Source organism: Branchiostoma lanceolatum, chromosome 3 (genome assembly GCF_035083965.1).
Source record: "Branchiostoma lanceolatum isolate klBraLanc5 chromosome 3, klBraLanc5.hap2, whole genome shotgun sequence".
Taxonomy (NCBI): Eukaryota; Metazoa; Chordata; class Leptocardii; order Amphioxiformes; family Branchiostomatidae; genus Branchiostoma; species Branchiostoma lanceolatum.
The window spans coordinates 8,183,278-8,204,840 of NC_089724.1; the positions used below are offsets into that span (position 1 = coordinate 8,183,278).

Genomic DNA, 21,563 nt, shown 5'->3' on the forward strand with positions numbered 1-21,563 from the left:
GCCGGTCAGCAATTAGAAAAAAATGTAATAGTATAAAAACAATAACTTGAAAAAGAAAACAGCCGGGAAGAGTCTGCATCGGAGGCTAACCCAAAATCACATCGTGTTCATGTACGCACACATCGTCATTCTGATAAATACTATCGGATGTTTTAATAGAAAGTGTCAATAAATAAATAGTCCATTATCACTTATATCTGCGACAACTTCGTGAAATGTCTTGTACTCACCATTTCTTTATAGGCATAAGGGAAACTTAGTCAAGAACTTTCATTATCAATTGAACTTTTATGCCCCCTTACGTCTGGTGACATATCCCAAGAATAAGTTAACTTTTGGTTGATCGTCGTGAAAGCAAACGGTGATTAGAGATTTTCAGACAGAAATGAACAAGGCAACAATTATGGCAAAGTATGGCGAGATTGCCACAGCGGTTTTGGGTTGTACAGAGATGTCCTTGCAAGACCATGTGACAACGTCTCAAGATGTCACAGTTTCGTCACAAGAAGAAGAAGAATAGTTTCATCTCCATTGTTGCCGATGATTATCTGATCACCTCAAAGTCACATTGTCCTTGTCATAAGTTAGATCTTCCACTGACGCTTGTTAGAGACGTAGAAGTCCATATTGAATTACGTCTCTCGACGTCTTTCTGACCAGCAGATCCCCTCTCGTCGTACCGGAAGTGCGTCACACTCGTTTCCGCACCTGTCGTCCATCTTGACCTTGAAGCTCTCCTTCCCAGGATCCGATGTAACAGTCGTTCCCGTTTTCAGTTCCTTGGAAACAGGTCTTATAAGCTGGTATCCAGGACTCGGGAGGCAAGACTTTGATAAAGCCTTGCGTGCTTTGCTCAACAATTAAAGCTTAGTCCAGAAGTCAACGCTGTAACTCAGCTTCACATACGGAATATCATTACTCGATTTGTCTTGGTAGAAATTGGCCTGAAATGTGAGTCCTCCTGACCCTACTGCCCCTCCGGGGCTGTCCTTGTCTGTCCAACCCAACGTACCAGCGTTGGTGGTTCCTGCCCGGGCGATACCTGCGTGACAAGAAGCAAAAATAGTTTAATGTTTCTGTGCACGCTATCGATGAAAAAAACTTGGCCACTGTGGCCTGTGTAAATAGATAAGCTGATATGATAGCACACTGAACGTGATGTTTCCTAGATTCACTCTTGGGCATTGAAAAGTGTTTTGTCGTGTGTATGATTATGTTTCTACGCAGCCTATTTTAGTTGTCCGGGTTTCCACTGTCTTAGATTTTACTCATGGTGGAAGTTTGCCTTGTGTCCTCACATCGTCTTTCTTCACTGGACCAGACTATTTGTCAGCCAGGGTGCCTAAAGGCTCGTGTCGAAATGGAGCAAGGCAGATATGTCTACTGCATTTTATTTGGTATAGGAGACACTGTACAGGCCTTCCTGAGATAACCTCCAAGCAGATCTATCGGTAGCAAGGACAATATCCAAAGGGCAAAAGAAGCCGATGGCCAATAATGCCTCGTTTGCTCTCTGGATACTGTCACTCAGTCATTGCCACCGATAGATCTGATTGGAGAATACTCTTGAAAGACTTACAATGTGCATTGGTGAGAACCTGAAACAAAGCTAAGATCGAGCTTATCATTCCACTGCACTTCAAAGGATAACTCAGCCCCAAGAGGGGTAGAATTGTGAGCTTCTGTGTCTTCACATGTTATTTCGTCCTTGAGAGGCGCATGTGTGCATATATCGGCCAGTTGTTCTTCATTATATTCGGAATGAGTTGCCGAGGAAAACTTCCTAACAAGCGTGCCGCGACCCGACGGTATAGCGTCAAACCGTGGCACGCAACTGGCTACCCGGCCGTTTGTTAAGCAAGTCTTCCACACATGTTTCGGATCGGAGAAGCATAAATGATCACACGTGAGCCCGCCCCTATCGTGCGACGGCGGCGTGAACTTGAGCCAACATGAACTTTAGAAATTATGAAGCATCTGGAATCAGGATCATTAGGCGTCACGATACCCCGTCACTTAAGGGATGGGAGGCTGTATATTCGATCTGTGATATCTATCACAATCATTTCTCTGAATTTGCTTTTATGTTATCAAACACATTATATCAATGTCCGCTATTGAAAAGATATAAACAGGTCTGTTTTTGTGCATCCATGTCATTGTTCTTTAGTTCTTCCCTTATACTGTAAGTGCAGAAATATTCGTGGTGGTTTTATGTTCGCGGTTTTCGCGGTGAACTCTTTACCACAAAGTTAAAATCACAGCGAAAATGTTTCCATTATGCACGTGGCTGTAGCGCTACTTTTGTTTCAAACGCGAACTTAAAACCACCGCGAACATTTCTGCATTTACAGTATTTTCCTGGTACGAGGACGAATTAGGTGCCCGTTTAATGGATCTACTGTAAAATTGCCACCGGTGTGTTACTTATTGGTCAAGGCAGTCGGCCAACGGTTCGGTTGGAGCCGGTTCACTTCTTGATTGAAAGTGTTGGGCATGCGCTAGGGGGGGTCGCGGTGTGATAACGGAAAGACATGGCGAGTTCTGACCCCACCAAATTTACAATTTGCTCTAGTCTCGCGATGGCTCTCCAGACGACTTTCTTATCGCCTCAAGTCTATAGCTATAGACATAGTTGTAGCGACGGATTTGAGCAAATATCGTTCACTGGATGTAGATTATATATTTATTCAAAAATTGTACGCTGGCATTGAAGTATAATTTCTATAGATTCAAGGACGTAAATTGTGCCTCCTTAAAGTAATGGAGACATTATCACGGGGGGTGATACACGATCTCAAGATGTTTCGCTTTATTTGTAATTTGTCTACTCGTGTTACACCTTAGAAATCTATTTCAAAGTTGTTACTTCTCTTCTTACAGATACGCCCATCTGAAAATTGTTATTCTTAAAAAACAAATTTGCTGATTTTGCTCCTTTTCACAGTTTCACTTGCTACAGGCTAAGATTACTTCGTCTGCTGAGACGCGCTGCCCTTAAGGCACAAGAATGTGTTCCACAGGTGGAGACTAGTCCTTTACGTTTATCAGGGACAGATGGTGTGAATCTGCCGTTCATCCCGAGAAAACCATCTTAAGCTACAGCCTCGAAGAAATGGGCGAATTGGAATGTTTATACTCTCCAAGCAGAGGTTGGGGTAGAAAATTGTGACCGTTTTATCTTACGCCCCGTTTTCTGGGTGGAGAGTGCCGACAGAAAAAGGGACATATGATAAGAAGGTCACAATCTTCTACCCCAACCTCTGCTTGGAGAGTAATATTCATGCATTTGTTTTGTGTATCTATTGGTTCGCACAAATAGAATAAGAATCAGAGGCAAATAAATATGCAAAATATAACAATACTGTAGGAGTAGGGAGGAAACCCGGGAGGCTTGTCTAAGCCCTCCTCCAATAAACTAACTAATGATAACAATGAAATACAATCATAAAGAAAACAATAGATATAACCAAATTCTAATACACTTCAATAGAAGCAAATAATGGAACACAAAGATACATAAATACATCAATATGTATACAACAAATCAATAATAACATGTCAAGAAAATGAAAATCAGACAAACGACGAATTGAGATTAAAAAGTTGGAGGGGTCGGATGGCAAGTGCTTACACGGTTGCACGTCTGTGTCAGTTTTAGTTTTCATTGTGTGTTATGTTTGCTAAGTAATGTTTTGCCTCAGTTAGTGGGATCCTTTGTTAATTTGGAATTGTACATGTATCTATGTTTGTATATAGTATTAGATGAGGACTCCAGGAAGACTAGTAAGTATATGATGCATGTTATTAATGGAAGTTCTAAACAAACATACAAAGTTACAAATATACAAACATACAAACATACAAACATACAAACAAACAGACTCACAACTCCATGTAGGACTGATGTTTGCAGGGCCAGTTATTCCCCAGAACTACTAGTATTCAAGAGTGGAATATCTTGCCCACGAACATAGTACCAACAAAATCAGGCCCAACACATCGGGCACCCCATCTCGCCATAGATAGCTCTTTGGGAAGAGAGTACGCGGTATACGCCTGGCCCCATAGCGGCTTTTTTTGGAACTGCAGGAGCAGGTTTTGCTTCAGACTTTGAAAGAGGATAACTGATGTTTGGTATGTAGATAGCTTGAGTGATGATTTACATAATTACAAACGTGTTATGCAAATCAGCATCTAGTTTACATGATTAATGAGGAAAGTTTATGCATCCGCTACATTTCATGATAGGTCTCTCAAACATGTTACATATATAACTGAGGAAGAGAGAATATTGATAGATTTCAACTATGCAAATGAAGACCTTATTTGCATAATCAATAAGAAAATACTAGATGGGGTTCATGAATCATTTTGATTGTTGGTATGCAGATAGTTTAAGTGATGCTTTGTATAATTAGATTCTGATTACGCAAATCTGATTTGCATAATTGATGAGGAAATTTAAAAAATCCGCTGCGTTCCATGACAGGACTATTCAAGTGTGGTATTTGTAACTGAGGAAAAGAGGAATGTTAATAGACAGAAAATATGCAAATGAATACCTAATCTGTATGATTAACGAGAAACTACTTTAATTCCTAGCCTGACGAATCGCGCTCCTAGTGTCCAGCCGGGTCAGTAACCTCCGGCTGAGAGCTTGTGTAAATATAGGCTACTTTAATTCCATACTTGTAAATGGCAGCAATTTCATACTTGTGGCATTTGGAAGTAATGTGAATGTGAACATCGTTGAATATAAATTATGCTAATGAGGACCTCATTTGCATAATTGATGATTAATGTTAGAACAGCTTTCATTGTTAAGGTCATACTTTGGACAACTTCTGTTATTTGGGTTGAGATTCACAATCAATGAGAAGCACTCATACTACGTTAGTCATAAAGGTTAAGATCATCTAGCAAATGTATGGGGTCGTGGAACTCTAGTTTCATTTACAATTAGTTAGATTTAGTTTTGCACCTTCTTTGCTCGTAGCACCACCTCCACCACCACCGGCCGTACCTAGGCGAGCACCTCCCCTCGACGTGATACCTACGTCGGGTTTTTCCCAGTAAGCAAGCAAGCAAGCAAGTAAGCAATATAAGATAAGAAAAAAGCAACCAAAGGGATGGTCTACAAAGCATCACAGAGTCATAAGAAGAAGAAGGCAAGAAGAAAAAGAAAAGTTCCCTATCATCCTTTCTGAGTATTTTAGAATGGCGATCTTGTTTTCATAGCATTTGTGTTCTAACTAGCCTGGGTGTCATCCTAGTTAGTTCCAGGTCACGTACTGTCCATTCACCATAGGAGCCCCTGAACTCAGGCTATGTCATAACTACATATATGCAAAGTCAAATATTACTCTTATTATGTGGCTTCAGTGAACTCTGAAGCCGTTTTCTATAACAACCAACTTAGGAATTCACAGTTTAGAAAATGTATGAACATGTGTACAATAAGATCCTAAATTCTAGCTGTATAAAAGTTGGACTATGAAATATCCGTTGTAGTACGGTGTTACCCACCTTGCTGCGTATGTGTTGTACCCGTTGTCTTCTATTCTCTCTAGGAACTCGCAGTCTGTTGTGAAGTTTGGCTGTGTCAAAACAAAACAAAATTGTAAATCAATGCTAGTCTTTGGAATATTCCCAGACGTGCATCAAAAATAGAAACAACTTTGAAAGAATGACAGTCGCGGATATACTACAACCTGTGAAAGTGACCACCTGTTCATAAGGACCATCTGGCAAATGTAACCACTTTTCGGGTACTCTTTGCGTTGACATAAGCAGTAGTAATCCTGTCTATAGTAACAGCCTATCCGCATAGACAATGTTTTATATCGGTCCCCTGGCTGGTCTTCTTGTGCAGTTTTAACTCTACGACTATGTGCCTAAGTGTACGCGTACAGCCAAAAACGTGATCGCCCCAAAAGCAAATTTTAGACATAAGGTGAAGAGGAGGAACAGGTACAAAACCCTGAGTTTTGTTCATGTCAATGTGGCACAGGCCAGGAAAATTCTTAGTAGTGGCAGCGAAAGAAAGGAACCGGGGACCAAGAACAGAAACTTTAAAGAAGAACGAACTGTTGGCTTCAGAATGGTCGATCACACTTTTCCATCTAGATCCCTTTATAAACTCACGTCAAATCAGATGTCTATCTGTTTGTTTAAGTTAGGTACACTTCATTTGGCAGTAACTAAGGACAGATCAGTCAAATTTGCGGTCTGTCGTAATTTTCGACAAAATTTGTAGGCGGCTTGGACCAGACGTCTTGCATGGTGGGCTCGAGGTTAAACCCAGCATTACTCCCAACTCCCAAATTCGCACCAAAAACCACATCAAAAGACCTGGAGCTCTAATTGCGCATTTCAGCGCGCCGCGCGCCGCCTTTGTTGGTCCCTTCCTGCCTTCTAGTTACTAAGCTATGCGGGCGGAGGAATGACGGGAAACACCCATATTATACGGTGTGTAAGACCAGGTGACAGCTTTAAAGTACACACGTACGGTGATTGAGACATCACAAGATGGACACATGCAGGGGTGAGGAAAGCGGAGAAGTACGTTTCACATTATCACACCGTTTGTTGATAATTAGTAATACGTTAAATCTAAGTCTTATAAAAACAGAGCCGGAACTTGGCAAACTGACGGCAAAAAAGTACTGTACTGCCAAATTAGCTGGCTTCTGCCAGTTGGTGTAAAGGGTGTGTTTCCTGTTGAAGGTTGCCAAAACGTCGGTTTGATTTTAACGTGGTGAAAACCATCCTGCGGTTTCTTTAATCTTATTGTACCTCGCCAGTGTTAACCCAGGGGGCCATGGTACATATCGGTAGAGTGAGTATAGTATCTGAATAAAATGTTTAGGCATCATCGCTCTCAAGTTTTTCTTCGCTAACTTAGCCTTAGGTCATGTTAATTTGTTATAATATGGATGGCATTCTCCGGGGACCCCGAAACTGATGTGAGCGCGCGTGCGAATGAAAAAAAAATGCCCCCCCTCCCAAAAAAGTTGCATTCATTATGAAATCTACGTGGTCAGGAAGGATAAACAAAACCAAGGAGGTTAACCTCCTTGACAAAACTAAACAGAGTATGGCATACCAAATGATAGATTCTTTTTTCTTGTTCTTTCGCGTCTTCTCCTTTGGAATTGACTTGGCATTCTATGACTTCAGTGCCCGTTTTCGAAATATATTTTACAGCAATTTACAGCATACATTTTCTCATTTTGCAGCTGTTCTGTACGATTTACAGTATGGCCGATTTTTTTTTGGGGGGGGGGGGATCGGAAATTGATGTGCGCGCAGATGTCATCCATACAATCAAATCAACATGGCCTAAGCAATGTGATGGGAAAAATCACGCAGAACTTCTGTCTGTAACTCCAATTTATGGTGTAGATTATAAGGATATTCTATAATCCGACAGTGGAACAATGTTAACGTGTTATTAGCTGTACCAAATTCGCTCAATGTGCCTTCGGGCTTGACTTTGACAACCACACACTAGTCATTTAAGTTAAAGACTTTTCGTTACAATCATTTACCTCCGCTAATGCGCGACTTTGAATTCCGCCTTTTCATTAATGTGTGTACTTAACTCTACAATGTTTGGATAATTTAACCAAACTATGGTACAGATATGCATGCAATAACTTAACGGTCTGTAAGTTAACGGTCTGTATACAACTGCTTTCTATTCCCAATATCTACACATGTACATATTTCATTACTTACCGATCCATATAAGTGCCCTCTGTTGGCCATACACAGATATCTGAGCTACGATTAATACCTATCCGTATTCATGTTCTATGTTATTCATGTGCAGATATACATGTAATTCCTTACCGGTCTATACAACTGCTATTACTTATATACATATATACGCATATATGATTAGCTTACCGATCCATATAAGTGTCCTCTGCTGTCCATACACAGATATCTGGAGGCCTCCACGCCCCATATACCGGCCACGCCCACCTCCACCGTGAGAATGTGGAGAACAGCTGTGAGGAGAAAAAGGCGGGAAATTGTCATCAGGACTTTAGTCAGGACTCCATGATATAAATGTCAGCAGATGTGGGAAGAAAGGTAGGATTAGTTTTCTGACAAGCCTCTGACTTGGTCTGCAAAAGACGAAGTCACAATATCTTTTCCATACAAAATAAAAAGACTCCTTGTACACGACCAAGTGATTTATTCAACCAACGATTCGGTGACCATCTGTCACCTTCCTCAGGGCAATTCTGACTGGTTCACACTAATGCATTGCAGCACAGGTGTCGCTGCTTATAGATGTGTCCCCAAACATCCCCATACAACTGCTTGGATATATACAAAGATAGGATAAAATTTATATGCAATGAGGTACCAACTGGTCTCCGTTTAGTCATGGCGTTTAGTTCTGGCTGTCCTTTATTTTTGGACAGCTAGCTATAGATCTCACATCGCAACAACAACAACAACAACAATATATGCGTGCTTCAATTCTTCTGCACGTAGCGTATTACTACTAATGATATACATATGTAACTCACTGCCAAAAGACGACTTTGACACTCAACACCGAGTGTGAAGAAACTCGGTATACACAAGCCGATGATAAGGCAACTGTTGCAGCTGCATCAGTTAGACTACGGTGAGAACATGTGCAGGTTTAATAGAATTTCACCTTTAGCCATATTTAACACAGATGTAGAGCCGAATCCTGTAGTACAAAGCAAATCATTAGTTTAGCCTTGGCAGCACATGTTTTAAAGATACGGGGCAGAGTCAAAATAAAGTATCATCATAGTAGCACCTCGACAGAACGTAACGTATACGTTAGCGTATGTAAGGATGATATATCGCGTCTATAGTTTCTAAATGCTGTGTCGAAAAACATATCATATGCAACGTACGAATTCGAAACTCTGATGCAACGTTGAACAAACATACCACAGATATTGTGATGAACTCACGGTATTGTAACTACAAGACAACAGCTCCTGCAATTGCCTGATAACGCATTGCAACTGAGGAACCACGCTGGGTTAAAAGCTGTCTTGTTGACAGTTGACTTTACCACTGATTATTGATGAAAACAAACAATTCACCAGGAGTTCCACGAATGAACATTACGTTCTGGGTCAGTGCTTAGTATAGTAATAGTCGAGAAATCTGTAAGTTGCAACAATATACTACTTTTTTACACGAACTTGCACTTTTGGGAGGCGGATTCTATCCAGTGTAGTCACTATCTAGTTACTAATAGTTTAAGTAGAGAGCTCCACTTAAGAGCACCCTTTTTTTACATGAACTTACACTTTGGGGAGGGGGGTCCATCCAGCGTAGTGACTATTTAGTTACTAATAGTTTAAGTAGAGAGCTCCACTTAGTAATAGCATCCTTTTTACATGAACTTACACTTTGGGAAGGGGGGGCATCCAGCGTAGTGACTATTTAGTTACTAATATAGTTTGAATAGAGAGCTCCACCTAAGAGCATTGTTTTCTACATGAACTTACACTTAATATTGGCGAGGGGGGTCCATCCAGCGTATTTAGTTACTAATAGTTTAAGTAGAAGAGCTCCACCTAAGAGCATCATGAGTCGTTGACCTTTAAGAGTCTGTTATAGAAACCTTCTGGTATCAAATGGAGTTTGAAATGACCTTGTCATGTTCGGTCTGCTAACGACAGAGGTCAGGCGCACGAGAAATTATGAGCGACCTTTCATTAAGTTGTTTTTCTGGCTAAGTACACCCGTCAAAACATGTCAGATCACATACGGGCACTCTCAAACCAGGTGCAGTAGTGGTCTTTGTACAAGGTACAGACATAGCCTCCACCAAGCCTTCCTACGGGGGTATGGATCGTAGAATTCGGCCGAAAAAGCTTCAAAAAGGAATTATTATTGGCCGGTAGAGTCAGTCTACGGTAAGATTGATAAAAATAACTGCGCCTGCAAATGTTAGTCTGGTAGAGACTAGTACATACAATGTACCAGGTTCAAGTTGCTACTGTATTTTTTTTTCTATATGAAACCTACTGAGGGAAAAAGTGGTCGTTGTGGTGTGTTCTGGGCTCATCTGAGGAGATAAAACAACTTCGACTATCTGCAGGTTTCTTTTTCATGATAAAAGACAGCTGCTTTTTTTCTACAAGCAACCTCACTGCAACGTACGATTCAAAAAGCTGTTTTGAGAGGTACAAGGCTGAATAAAAGTTCCAAACGGGAACTATGCGGCTCCAGATGTCTCACTGAGGGACGACTGCGATGTGAAAAATGTCGGTTAGCTTGAGGAATTGATCCACTCTACGTTATGCTGTTTCTGAGAGGGGTTAGCTAGGACGCAACTTGAATAAAAGGTAAAATGGGAAGGAAGCTAAAAGGTCTATCCGTGTGTCTGTGTAATTTTGCGTCAAAATAGTTTATTAGCTCTATTTCTGTCATGTTTCTTTTGATCTTTTGTGGTTGCTCTCGCGGAACATTTCTCCCCGTGACCCCGGCTCGCATGTGTACGATTCTTTCCCTGGTCCATCTCTGTGATTTCAAAGAGAAGAAGGAGAAGACGAAGATGAAGGGCGACGGCGGAATTTTCCACCTCGAGCGCCGCTCTATACTTGAGGCGTAGCCGTCACACAAGACGTATAATTATGTCCAGACGTTTATGTCTAACGATCCATAACATATCTCTCCAAATTTGCGACAACCGCAGCTCGAAGTGAAACGCAAATCACCTGTAAGCGCTATACTATAATTTTCCGGGTGGGTGCGCACCCGTTGCCGTACGACCATATCGTCTCAGGTGGTCTCTACAGGCCTTCTGACGTCTTGTCATGTGGGTAGGAGATATAGAGGAGGATAAATTGGAGTCAATTGCTCTTCGCCTTAAGAAACTGTCGGGCCGCTTAAGAAGAGAGGGCTGTGTGGGTTGAAAGAACTGCACGGCAGACCACCGGGGTAGTCACTACTTCTGTCGTCCGACCCGCCTGTCCATCATGTGTTCAACACATGAGTTGTCGTCAGCGAGCAGGGGCTGACATCGAGAAGTTGTAATTGGTGACGTAGTTTCTCTGGAGGCGGGGCTTTGTGATGAAGAAGGGCTGACCTTATGTTTGTTTACATTAGTCCAGGCGGGTTTCTTTTTCAAGGGAGGGAGTGACGTAAACCGCCCAAACCTTCACCGCAACATGTCAGCGCGTATTACGCACGTGCGGATGGATCTCACCGTAGGCAAAAACGTGAATAGTATAGCCTCCACCAGGCCTTTCTACGGGGGTACGGATCGTATAACTCGGCAGAAAGAGGAATAATTGGCCAGAAGAATCAGTCCACGGGAAGGGTAACATTTCCCCTTTTGCCTTTCATCATTTCATCAAACGGACATATCACAGACTGACTGTGCCTGCCAATGAAAACCTATTGTGGCGAAACTCTCTCCTGGCAAATATTCTCCCATAGCCGTAGCCAGTCTGGCAGAGACCACAGGAATATCGTGTCTTCTGTATCGTATGGTAGTCGCTATAAACACGAACATTACATTCAATGTCAGATACAGCATCAACATAGCGACTTCATGTGCCTACATGCTTTTGGAATAAATAATGATGTTTTTTTTCCACCTCAACATCGAGACCTTTGTTCATAGAATAACTCTTTAACCTTTAGCACTATGAAGTAACCGTTTGGCACCCAATTCCCTAACGGTTACAGAGTTAGGCAGTAGGGAAAAGGTTAAAATGACGATTGAAGTTCAAAGATGTAAAATGATTTTTACCAGACAGATATACTATTTAACCTTTTGAGTTTTGAATTTTTGTCCATCCATTCAAGTCTTCAGAATGTGCGTTTTGAAATGAAAGTATAGACAATGATATTGAGGGTAATTCAACATCCATTGAAATCTATATGCTGGGGGTAAAATGAGAGTCCGCGTTTGTCAACGATTTGGAAATTATGACATTTGCATCTGTATATTGCAAATTGTGCAATTTAGCAATATGACTAATTATGAGTGCCAAAAAGGAAAAAAAAGTGCAATTTGTCTTCACTTTCAAGATGGACGAATATCACGCCAGGAAATCAAAGAAGGGGCCGCTCTATAATAAAGTGAAATTATTATTGACATGAGGCAAACCCAGGCCGTGTCTATCTTAATTGCCCGTCATAAAACCACACGTGCAACAAACATCAATTATTTACTTATTTACACACCATTGTTGACCATAAAATAGCTTTTCTTCCTGTCGATTTCCAGAAAAACCTTTCCCTGTCTTCCTAATTTTTTGTCGGTACTACTGATACTGATGACATATCTACATTAATCATCATTTAGATTAATGGTCACAGTCATCATATCATTACCAAAAAAATCCGTTTGGGTTTTAATGGTTGAATCACTAGCTATTTCTAGACTTAAAAAGATCATGACGTCGTAAGCTCAGAAGACCTCTGCAGTCAAAATGACCTCTCTAGTCTTGGCGCCCATAAATCTCCAGCCCGACAGCGATATTAATAGGGTTGCTCTCTCTGCCCTTTGAGTGTTACAGCGGGTAAAACTGTTGCGTCTTTCTGGACAATGGATATGATGAGAAAAAACAGACTAGTGCCGGGAGGGACAGGTATCCCTGGCGATGTTGTTACAAGTAGTCCAACCGCAAAACTGTCTGCATGGATCGCGTATAATAGCTGTTCATTGTAGCCTATGCAAGAATAAGCACGTAGCTCAATTTCTGAAATTAATCTTAAGCCCAGTTCAACCCACATTTACTAGACAAGCCTTCCACCGAGAAACATATCTGTTCTTTTATCTCTACTATAACTGACGAGCGAGGAGAAGTTAATAATGATAGTTAGTTTTATTTTGTATCTGTTAACTGTATCTGTTCAACATGTTTTGTCCTGTTGTGACATGTACTTAGCTCTCTTTGGCAAAAATGTGCAATAAAGGTCTTCATTCATTCATTCATTCATTCATTCATTATTCGTGTCGCTGTCCCTCATTCATATTGGACAATATCATTTTGGTGAGCATAATCGTCGGTAGGACGACAACAATTTGTCTTCAGTCCCTTTTGTTTTTTGTCTATTGAGTTAATTATCTTAACCTGATAGCTAACAACCGTTTTAAACAACGACTAGCTTTTGTGTACTAAAGGAGTAAGTGAATAAGATGGGACACAAATTTCACTTCTCACACGACGCGAACATGCTTGATGCTTTTGAAAGTTGAAACTGATACATCTTTGTTTTGTCCCAAAATCTATGTTCTAGACCTATATATTATGTGAGCCAACTCAGTTCCCCAAGGTCCACAACTTTAGTCCCCCACCCCCACACATGAGTCTCTTCCCACTAAATATCATCCTCCTGTAAAAGTGTAGCTAGCTTTCAGCGTCTTTAAACATGTCAGTACAAACTAGGCATTCCGTGTGACTGGGTCTGTCAGAAACTTAACGTTCCTTATGACGTGGGCAATTAGCGCGAACCCCCGCCAGAGGCGCCACGGGGCGGAGTGGTGACGTGAGCGGCTGTACCTCACTCACAAGCCGCCCGCCTTCACGCAAAGCTCCGCCGAGGGACATCGTCTGCTCCGGCGGAGGCCTCGGGATCTATACTGTAGAATGCGTGGCCCTGGGAACTGCGTGTTTCGTCTTCACGTGGAGGCCAACAAGTCACACGAAGGCTACGCCCCCAAGTGGCTGGAACAACATGAGCCGTAGCTAGTCCCCTCGACCTGCGGGTGTATGGATGTTAGCGTCTGCTGTTGCCATGCGGTGTAATTTGTGAACAGGTCTACCGTGGCCGCGCGCCAGACAGATCAACAGTATGTACTCTGATTTTCTCGGCGAAGATTCGGGGGACGGCCGGCCTATTTTACCAGAGAATCGTCAACACTGCCTTTGTCATTGTTTGCTCGTCAAACGTCAAGAGTATACAAACTGAATGACCTCATATTCACAGTGACGACAAGATACACATGGTGTGTTTACAGTACCTGTTCAGGTGACGAATGGCATACCGTGAGTTACTGCAACGTCGGCAAAAACCTGAGGAGTCCCTGTCTGAAACCACTGTTCCGCTAGCAAATACGGGTACAGCCGAGCAAGGTAGTCTCAAACCCAAGTGACCTGTTACAGGCGTCTCGGCTATACAAACACGTGTACAGTCGGTGACACCCCCCTCCCTACAGGATCTCCTGCGAACCGAGGTTAGAATAGGACATTCCTTTAAGGTCATGCCTATGTACCGTTTCACTGGGGACAGTAAGACCTTCTGTTGCACTACCCCCCAGACAACCGTACTAATTCAGCTTCCTGCCAAACGACAATCAAACATTTTCCCAATCATCTGTGAAACATCACGATGCCCTGACCTCCAGATCCACGCTGTCCCTTAAGGCAACAGTCACGATAAGTCTCGTGCTATCTGTGACCAAAAAAACTGACCCAAAGCCTTCACGGCCACTGATCTTAAAGCGCTCGAGTCCTCAGGGTCTGTCAGAAAGTATGTCGCTGTTTACCAGCGCCCCGTAAACACCTGTATAGCACACACAAGTAAAAACGACTTGTATGCTCTTCACAGGCGTATAGAAACGGCACGTGTGCAGCTGGTAACTCTAAACACGAGGTACTACGCTATCTCTCACGCTTGTCAAGATAGCGGTTACGGTTGACGTCGACTCTGACAGCAGAAGTTTCGTTACTTATGAGGCCTTGGCCTAAAACATGCTGTGAGGGACACTTCCGCAACAACTGGGTATGATCGAAAGCAGGGACGACTAACTAGTCCAAAAGACGAGTGCGTGTTTCTCAGCTCTTGAATGAGTTATATAGATTCAAACTATCAAAGAAAATGTGTTGTAACGTTACCCCCCTGGTGCATAACGGGAACGGTATACTTCACAAGGACGGTGACCTCGGCCGCTGGTCTGTGCAAATTTGCCCTGTCGGTGTAAATAAAAGCTACCACGGAACGTGTTTGTAAATTGGAACGATTAGACCGTTTGTAGTGCAGCGACCCAAGAAGCGCCACGACAAGGGGGATCCTACTCTTGCGTGCAAGGAGAGTGTTACATTAGAGGGCAACATGGCTGCATTGCGTGCGCTGCTCTTCATTTTTACCCGCTACGAGCTTCATAGTTAGCATTTCTTGCATGTGTAATGTAGGGAATCGGAGCCTTACCGTAGGCGTTGCCATCCTGTGAGGTGCCCCCGATGGCGCCGTTGCTAAAAAGTTGTAAGTGGTAGCCTGTCCGGCAGTACAGCTGCTTGGTCCTGTTATTGGAGCCCAGGTGCGTGTAGGTACTTGTAAAGTCTACCTGGCGTGGCGTGCGTGACCGGGGCATGATGGGCTCCGCAGCCTGGGCGGGGAAACCGCGACAAAACTCCGTCAGAAAGTGGAGGACGAGGGTGCACCGCAGAAAGGCTGAAGTGGTGATTTCCATCCCTTCGCGTGAGTAGGTCTCTGTCAGACGACCCACTTGACCGCCTCCCGCCGATGAGACCCGGGGCCAACCGCGGTGAGGCGTGCAACATGCAACCGACACTGTCGGCAATTGGGGCGCCGCATTCTTTATAAGTGCGTTTACCCCACCCGCTACAATGTAGACTGTGGCTGGATAAAGGGATGGCACACACAAAAAAATCAGCCCAGGGCGATCTTAATTTGATTGAAATAAATGAGACAGATGATTACGACAATTGAGAAATGCCATAAATGGCACGCCACGACAGCTCGGAGTCCTCCTCTCCAAACCTCACCCCGAGAACCGATACACTCTCCAACGTACACCCAGTATATCGCAACAAGTATCGTCAAGTTCTTTTCACCATCTTTTATCGCTTAATCTTGAAGCGTTGTCACACCTCCCAGGGCAAAAACATGTCTGTGGTGAGAAGATCGCCTTGGTGCCCTGGCTGGGCTGGCGCAAAAGACATGCCGTAATTAAGACCAATTAGACACGCGAAGTTCTAGCCACTGAAATGAGCCGCTGGTGCGATGACGGCACCACCTTATTACTAAGTGCGCGCCTTTTGTCAATTGTGTGTGTGAGAATGAAATGATACCGGGGCCAGAGGTTGTTCTAGCAATTACCTCCTTCTTCGCGTAACAAATTGCTGAGTTGATGTCCACAGAACTAGGGGGTACGACTTGTGTTAGTGTGGTGTGGGGAGGGCACACTATAATGAGAGACTGCCCCCCACCCCGGTCACCTGTGCGGTAGTATAATTGTACGGCGGTGGTGTGCTCAGTAAATGTTAATGCTTAACTGGAACATCACCTGTGTCTACTCTTATCTGCTGTCAATCTGGGGTGCTATTTTAGGGGGTTGGTCGTATCTTTTCTTTGAAGGATGTCCCAACACATGTGCGAGTTTGGGCGACTTTTTCTTGAGGGCTTTTCATGGTCGGTTAGCTGTCTTTCATTAAGATGACAAGACAGTTTGTATAAGACAGGTCATAAAAGAAAAGAAGTAGGAAGGATGGAACTACTGAGGTTATCTCATGCAAAGCAAAAACAAAAGGTTCGAATAACTCATCAGTGGAGGTGTGAAGAAGCCATAGAGCAGTAGATAGCAGCGCACGCAATAAGGAAATAAAGTAGATATTCCGATTGTCAAAGTAAACCAAAAAGGTTAGGTGTGACAGGTCGTTCAGTGTGATATAACCAGCTGCTACCGCGCTGCGTGCCTGCGAAGCTGGTGTGTTATTACGCCGACAGTCGGTAATACCGGCTTTACATATACTAAATTCAGAAAAATATCAATATTCTCCTGTCTTCTTGTCATGTCGTGTGCTCAAAATTAAACCTACGCCTTTCCCACCGTTCAAGTGCTCCACGTGTGCTAGCTATAGCGGCTGTTGGACATTTTTGTGGTTCCCGTAATCCTCAAAAGATAAATATTTGTCTGTATACATTGCAAAGAATGTCTGTGATGTGTACATGCGGAGTTCCACTTGATCGAAGCCTAACCGCTGGATTTTCTTAAGTATGTTGTACAACATGTGTGGGAGCGGCCACGGATCACTTAATTGGGCTGTCGTATTAACCTTTCTGGCGGCGGATTAGTGCTCACTCCCAGTCATTCTGACACCTACACACTTAATGATTCATAACAAATCGTCTCAGAGGAAAATTTGAGTCAGTGATTGCAACCGTTTATGATATGATAAATCACACGTGTGTCATGTAGTCATGAGTCAGAAACCCCCACCTTTTTCACAGGTAGACTGACGCGTTTGGCCCGCCTGAGATGTGAAGACTCACTCTCGCCGTGCTCACATTTCACCTCGATCATTTTCTTCCCTACTGCACTTCAGTAAAAGACTGCGAAGAGGCGAAGGCCAGACAATTACAGAGGTAAAAGGCCGCAGCAAAGCCTCGCACGTATGGTCTCTACCTGTACGTAGATGACCCTTTACGTGTTTGTCTGTCTGGTTGTTAATAGGCTGAGCGACCTCCAGAAAATCTAAAGAATTTCTAGTGTGTGTAGTAGTACAAAGAACCGTAAGCGGCCCGCACCGAAAAATGCCCCCGGCTACAATCTGGGAAAGACCCCCTCGCATGCATTAGCCGCGACAGCGATAGCACAATTTAGTGGGACAATCACCTGGATACCTGGCCGCATGGCCCCGAGCGCCCGACGTGACGTTTTTAACACACTCCCACGTTAACTGATGACGGCAACTAAAGCAGTGTAAGGTGTTTGACGTGTTGGCTTAAATATACGTGTTTGAGTGATGTAGGAATGATCTGAAATTGTACAGGAATGATGCAAATATCAGACAACAGAACATCATAATTTCTATCCACTGTACAGCTAATGATATCGAATTCAGCAAGCGCTAGCTATAGATTTTGCAATATCCTGCCCATGCGCATTATGACCTGCGATGTGAGGTCACAATACCAGGTTTTGTGTGAGAAATCAGTTTACAGATACATCACATGCTTGTATTGAAAATAGAATAATAATCGAAAATACATTGCCTGATATAATTGACAATTTAATCGAAATTTGATGAAATGAATTTGAGAAATGAGAGTAACGAACTTTGCTCGCGCCAGTGCCGTGCGATCTTAATTCGCTAGGTGGGGAACGTATATAGTTACCTGTAGGTATTAGGTAAAGAACTACGATGCAGTTACTATACTAGTATACTACTGATGGAAACAAAAACGGGTGCCATAAAGTGTACAATTATCACCTGGACCCCAAGATCTAGAAGTTATATTATACTTATAATCCCATTGGTCAACAAAACTGAATTTCAAAGCAGGTATCATTCTGTAGTCTGTACTAAATATCGAGAACTTTGCTTTGAAACAAAATTCATAATGCGGTTTTCCGAATATTGCAACGCAGTATGTTAAGTACACCTATGTACGTAAACCGCTGTCTTCTGTTAAAAAAAGCTGAGAAAGCTAGGATGTTGGATTGAGGGTGAGGTTTGGAAAAAGTTATTGCAGTTTTTCTCTTGATTAACAATGTTTCCGACTTCTTGTTGTAAGTCTTCAATTTTCTCAACTTCTGCTGCACTTGTCACTTGTTTCTTTATCCATCTTGTGCATTTTGCAAGTTTCCATTTTCACACCACCCCAAGATTAGTCTCTATCAGACCCCATGGGTCGCTGAAAAGATAGTAGAAACTGGCCAAAAATATGATGGACCTATGGAGTTTGGTAGAGACTATAAAAAATTGTCGAGCGCAATTCAATGGACTGGCTCTGCGGCGGTATTGTTTGCATGGTAGTATCTTTATCACGGTACACGTGATTGATTGATTTTTTTGTAATGCGAAAAAAACAACATTTGTCGATTCACCTTATACATATTGATCATATACATCGATTAGGCCGTGAACGACACCGTTGCCATGACGTCAGAATCACGCCCCCTAGCATCACAGCACGTGATCACAGGATGTTCGATCACATGAGAGCGGAAGGATGGAGCAGACCATTCTCTTTGGGGGTTAAACGTCTTTTAGTTTTTTATTACTAAAACAAACAGAGCTAAATAGGACTAATAAGCAATACGGTAATACTATGACTACATGTTTGTACCAAAACAGTATATTTATAAAGATTTGTTATCTTTTATAATCATATTAGAGATCTGTTTTGTTTGATTTTGGCTCCTATATCATAGTGGACTAAGCAGACTAGTGGAATGCGGTGCATAGGATAAGTTCTTCAGCATTCGAGTGGATTTTTAGACCTTTCTTAACCTTGGCACACCTTCGGGTTACTTACACAAGTAAGAGCGACTTATTTACTTGTTGTGTGTCTGAAGTTGCCCTCATTAAGTTTCATGGAGGGTCTGAGAACGAGAAGGGTGACTCTGAGGCGACTTCCGAGAAGCGGTGGGAGGGGCTAGACAACTATAACGGTGTCCCCTTATCTTGTCTTATGTTGGAGCTTGGTAAACATGGACCTAGAACAGCAAACTGTCGCCTGGAGATAAATATACTGATTTTGAACGTTCCTGGCTTGTTTTTAAGTCTTATCTATGAACAAACAATAGCAAAGTCGGTGTGTGGATGAGAGCGCTCAGGACTCCGTATATTGGAGGGAGGGGGGTGGCAGGTTTTGACTACATCAAAATTGATCAAATATTTGTTTTGACTCAACGAGCAGCTCTAGTTTGATTATTTTGTTTGCTTGTTTCTTGAAATTTTCTGGCTGGTTACACAGCTAGTGCATAGAACAGCGGATGGGAAAAAATTAGAACCAATTCAGTAGATTCTAGAATGCAAGAATGATTTTTGTTGTCTTATGTTGCTTTCCAGGCATTTGCAACCACCAGTCAAGACAGGGGTGGAATCTGTAACCAAGGAAGCTGTTGCCATGGATACGGCACAGGAAAACTCCACACCTAGTGTGGATATGACTTCTCCACAGGATATATCCGTCCAACACTCAATCAATCACGAGGAAAAACCCTGCACTTCGGCAAACGGCTACATGGGGGAGCAGTTTCCAGAGAAGCACACAAGGGTACACCTGGAAATTGTGGAAAAGTTGATGAAAGAAAAGGAGGAGTTAGAAACGGAGTTACACATGCTGACCAAACAACTGGAGAAGGAGCGCATCGACTACCAAGAAAGACTCAGATCGCGAGACGTGGGGCTCAGGGCTAAAGACATCATCATAGAGGACTTAAAGAACTCTGTGAAAAGTAAGGACGAAGAGGTTAGACAGGCGCAACTAAGTGTAGCACCCAAAGACAAAGAAATTGCAAACCTCAAAGAAATGCTGAAAGCTCGTGATCTGATTCTGCAAGGGATGCAGAAGTCCATAAAGGAAGGGGACAAAAAGGTCGAAGCCAAGCGAAAAGTTGTGATGGAGAAAGAAAGCCACAAAAAGGAGCTTGAAACGCAGCTGAAAAAGGCAGAGAGTGACAGAAAGATTATTCAAGAAAGGCACGACAAGCTGATTCGTCAGATGAGAGATACGGCGGTAAGGAAATTGAAATTTTCCGCGGAACTCGAGGCCTTGAAGAAAACGATAGCCCAAGAGCAGGAAGAAAGGTCGACGAGGTTAAACGAGGGGTTGGACTCTTTGTCGAGTGTGTTTAACATGATGTGTGACTTTGTGGAGGAGTTGCACTCCAGTGAGTTGACTAACGGAGTCGAGTCCACCGTCTCCAGAACTGTCATCTCGATGGCGCTGGAGGCAGAAGTTAGAAAGGACTGGATGCTGGGAGAGATGGCGAGGATACACTCGCTATTCAACGGGCACGTGGCGAAACTGATCGAAAGGATGGAGCAGAGGGAACAGCAGTTACACGACGACCTCTGCAGAATGTCCCAGGAAGGTCAACAAGAAGTCAAAGGTCATGAGATGAACAAGAGGTCAGAGGGTAACCATAAGAAAGATGAGAAAGAAGATGTGAACAAAACCTCTGCAGGTTTGCCTCTTGTTGATGCAGATACAGACGGAGATGACACGGAAGTGGCACTTGAGGCAGAGGACAACAATCTCACAGACAGCCCTGGGGCAGAGACTAGTTCTCCTTCCCAGGGAGAACAGTCGGAGAACAAGAACAGAAGAGTATCAAAAGGCTGGTCCAGCTTTACAGGACGTTTCGGGAAGATGTTTCAGTCTCAGAGCAACTAGTGCCAAATTTCTGTTGTTCTAAACGATTGTTGGTGAAGTAAGTTGCAAAACGGACCAATGGTTACATAGAACATTAGATCTCAGGGCCTCTGTTGGGCAATAACGTGTGATTAATAAACACTGCATGTGAGTGATATGAAACAGTTCACTGCAGATAGTTTCTTCTCATCTGCATCATTTTTGCAAAATGATGTTTAAATCGCAAGCCATATTAGTTATGTTGGTAGCCACATCTGAATTATGCCATACCAGTTTATTTTTACATATGTACTGCCAAACACATGTAGTACTCTTGCCTTGTCGGCCATATATACTGAGACAACAAATCTAGATAACTCTGTGGTTGGTTCAACTTCACAGAAGAAGACAACAAGAAATTACATGTTCTACCTCTATGTTGGTTTTGTGGAATAAACAAATGTGGAATCAAGGATTTTTAAGTC

The 21,563-nt window shown here is 42.9% G+C and overlaps 2 protein-coding genes across 3 annotated transcripts; one reads left to right on the forward strand and one right to left on the reverse strand.

The window, feature by feature from the left end:
- Positions 1-3: 3 nt before the first annotated feature.
- Positions 4-16,386, reverse strand: LOC136430003 (fibroblast growth factor 3-like). Its single transcript, XM_066420215.1, has 4 exons — positions 15,181-16,386; positions 7,915-8,018; positions 5,530-5,600; positions 4-1,042 (listed from the first exon to the last, which is right to left on the reverse strand). Exons 1-4 carry the CDS (start codon positions 15,440-15,442, stop codon positions 916-918), a joined length of 564 nt encoding a protein of 187 aa, XP_066276312.1. The 5' UTR covers positions 15,443-16,386; the 3' UTR covers positions 4-915.
- A 2,729-nt stretch (positions 16,387-19,115) lies between these two features.
- On the forward strand, positions 19,116-21,551 carry LOC136430002 (cingulin-like). Of its 2 annotated transcripts, none has more exons than XM_066420212.1 (2): positions 19,116-19,258; positions 19,791-21,551. In XM_066420212.1, the coding sequence occupies exon 2, from the start codon at positions 19,849-19,851 to the stop codon at positions 21,118-21,120; it is 1,272 nt and encodes a 423-aa protein (XP_066276309.1). In that variant the 5' UTR covers positions 19,116-19,258; positions 19,791-19,848; the 3' UTR covers positions 21,121-21,551. The 2 variants fall into 2 exon arrangements, with proteins under 2 accessions (XP_066276309.1, XP_066276311.1); XM_066420214.1 differs by lacking the exon at positions 19,116-19,258 and adding an exon at positions 19,306-19,390.
- The last annotated feature ends 12 nt before the right edge of the window (positions 21,552-21,563 follow it).